The sequence below is a fragment of the Rhagoletis pomonella genome, unplaced genomic scaffold, assembly GCF_013731165.1.
Source record: "Rhagoletis pomonella isolate Grant_MI unplaced genomic scaffold, Rhpom_1.0 Rhpom_scaffold_00002, whole genome shotgun sequence".
In the NCBI taxonomy this organism is placed as follows: Eukaryota; Metazoa; Arthropoda; class Insecta; order Diptera; family Tephritidae; genus Rhagoletis; species Rhagoletis pomonella.
This window is the reverse complement of record NW_023458556.1, coordinates 40,596,467-40,599,149: the sequence shown is the minus strand read 5'-3', so window position 1 is coordinate 40,599,149 and position 2,683 is coordinate 40,596,467. Positions and strand designations below refer to the sequence as shown.

At 50.3% G+C, this 2,683-nt stretch overlaps 1 protein-coding gene across 1 annotated transcript; it reads left to right on the top strand.

The window, feature by feature from the left end:
* Positions 1-375: 375 nt before the first annotated feature.
* On the top strand, positions 376-2,683 carry LOC118733596 (transcription factor btd; the record flags this gene model as incomplete). The annotated part of the gene is given in 2 exon segments (XM_036463053.1): positions 376-1,478; positions 1,677-2,683. Coding segments are annotated over 2 exon segments (1,777 nt in total), but the record flags the coding sequence as incomplete, so codon positions are not given.

Below are 2,683 nucleotides of genomic sequence, written 5' to 3'. Positions count from 1 at the left end.
ACGCATACATATGTGAATAGTGATTTTAGAGTTGTAAAAGCGTGGAAAAAGTGTAAAAAGTGCAAACATTTGTACAACAATAACAAAAGTCCGCTAGAAATGCAAGAAAATTAACACAAAACAGAAGGCGGCAAAGGAACAGATTGCGTATGGCCGCAAGTGCTGATGCGATAAAACAACAACAAACGTAATTACAGAGTGCACCCACGACCCAAGACGACGACGACGTAGGTGACGAACGCGGCGCTATAATCATAGTGCGATGATAACAAGTGTAAAGTGTGCCATAAATGCAGTAGGAAGAACGTGTAAAATAAAAAGTAAAAAGCGCTGAACTAATAAGGGACGAAGAAAAACAAAACAAAAAAAAAAAACACACAAATAAAAATAATAAAAAATGAATGCGAACAAAAAAGCATTACAACAAAAAAGTGACATTTGCAAAAACACTTGAGTGAGTGCTTAACAACGGAACGTAAAAAACTGGCAAGGATACCAACAAAGCGAATTAAAATAAGGAAATTGACGCAATTTTTTTTTTTTAATAAAATTCGAGAGCGTAAATAAATCCTCTAAATAAGTATCAGCAGCTTAATGAATGATTACTCCAACTTGAAAATTAAAAAAAAAAGTACCTAAGGTATCAAAGAAAAAGCTTTAGCCACACTTAAATACTTAAAATTAAATTACTCAAATTAATTACACAAAATGATTGATGCTGCCTGCAATTATCTGAATCCTTATGCGTCCGCTTCGCTTGCCGCCGCCGCCGCCGGTATGCCGCCCATCAGCAGCAGTCATCACCATCACCATCTCCAACAGCAGCAGCAGCACCACCACCACCACCACCAACAACAGGCCGTAGCAGCCACTTCATTGAGTGCGGCTGCCGCCGCCGCCGCCGACGCTGCCACAGCAGCCGATACCGGTACATCAACGGCAACAAACTTTTCCGCATTGACAAGCCAAGCAGGAAGCAACCACAGCGGCAGCCACAGTCATACACATCTCAGCGGTGGCTTCACCAGCAGCGCCAGCAATTTTGCTTCGCTTTACGGCCAGAAAGGCTCAACAACAGCAACAGCAACATCGTCGCCGGTTGCATGTAGCGCACTCGCTATGAAAATGGAAATGCAATATCCGCCACAATCATCGTCCACCGGCACGGCTTCGCCCATCTCGAGTCAACAGTCGGGTCCCTCGTCGGCGTCCGTTTCACCAACCAGCATATTTCCATCGCCCGCCCAGTCATTTGCATCGATTTCCTCAAGTCCGCCTGCATCGGCAACCTCATCGTCGGTGTCGCCACTTTCCGGCTCACCGACCACCGCCCAGGCTGTTGTCAGCGCACATGCCAGCGCAGCTGTTGCAGCAGCAGCAGCGGCCGCTGCGTCCACAACGGATCTGGGCGCGGCAGCAGCAGCAAGTGCTGCCTACTCGTGGAATACCTACTCGGCGGCAGCAGCATTGCCAACACGGTAAGTTGTGATTTGTTTGTGGCAAGTTAGATTGAATTAAGGGTGGGAGGGGGGAGGTAGGTTGGTTGCGCTTGGTGTATGTAGTGCTGCTGGCAATGCAGGCAGCCTCGCTTGTGCTTTGACTTGTGCATTTCCGTTATTTCCGTCATTTTAATTTTTCCACTTTTTCTCCCTTTTCCTTTTTTATTTCGCATGCAGCACACAGTTTCCTTATGCACAATATGCCTCGGATTACTACGGCAATGTCGGCATGTCTGCCTCGGCTGCAGCCGCCGGCGCTTGGTTCTCGCATCAGGATCGTCTTTACCAGCCGTGGTCAAGCCAGGCGTATCCGAGTTTCAATTTCGACGACATCGCCTTCCAGACGCAGCTTCAGCGGCGCTCAGTACGCTGCACATGCCCCAACTGCGCCAACGAGATGTCCGGTCTGCCACCAATTGTCGGTCCTGATGAGCGCGGTCGCAAGCAACATATCTGCCATATACCCGGCTGTGAGCGCCTCTACGGCAAGGCGTCACATTTGAAGACACATTTGCGATGGCACACTGGCGAGCGGCCGTTCTTGTGCCTGACGTGCGGCAAACGCTTTTCGCGCTCCGACGAACTGCAGCGCCACGGCCGCACGCATACCAATTATCGTCCATACGCGTGTCCGATTTGCTCGAAAAAATTCTCACGCAGCGATCATTTGAGTAAACACAAGAAGACTCATTTCAAGGATAAGAAGAGCAAGAAGGCGCTCGCAGCGGAAGCAAAGCAACAGGGGTCTGTTGTCAAGCAGGAGAAAACACAAGACGCACAACAGGAGAAGTCAGCCACGGAAAGGGCGGGTGGTCTCAATAGTAATAGTACAAAGTCCTCGGCAGCGGGTCAGACTAGCGCTGCGTCGGCTTCGAACCCCAACACACCCACTAACGCTACCGCGGTGTCTAAACCGAATGCGCTGCCAGCAGCTTCCACATCACGTCTCGCTGCGCCCACATCAGCGGCAACACAACTTCAGTTGAAAACCGAACAGCCGGATGCCACCAACGGCTATAGCGCTTACTCGAATTTGTACCATCAGGGCTCAACGCTCTTCCAGCACACGCATCCGTTAGCCAGCGCGGGCGTCTACGCGGGCGGCTTGCAGCAGCATGCGCTATCACAACAGCAACAACAACAGTCTGCGGCCGCCACCTCCTCCGCACCCTCAGCTTCCCCCC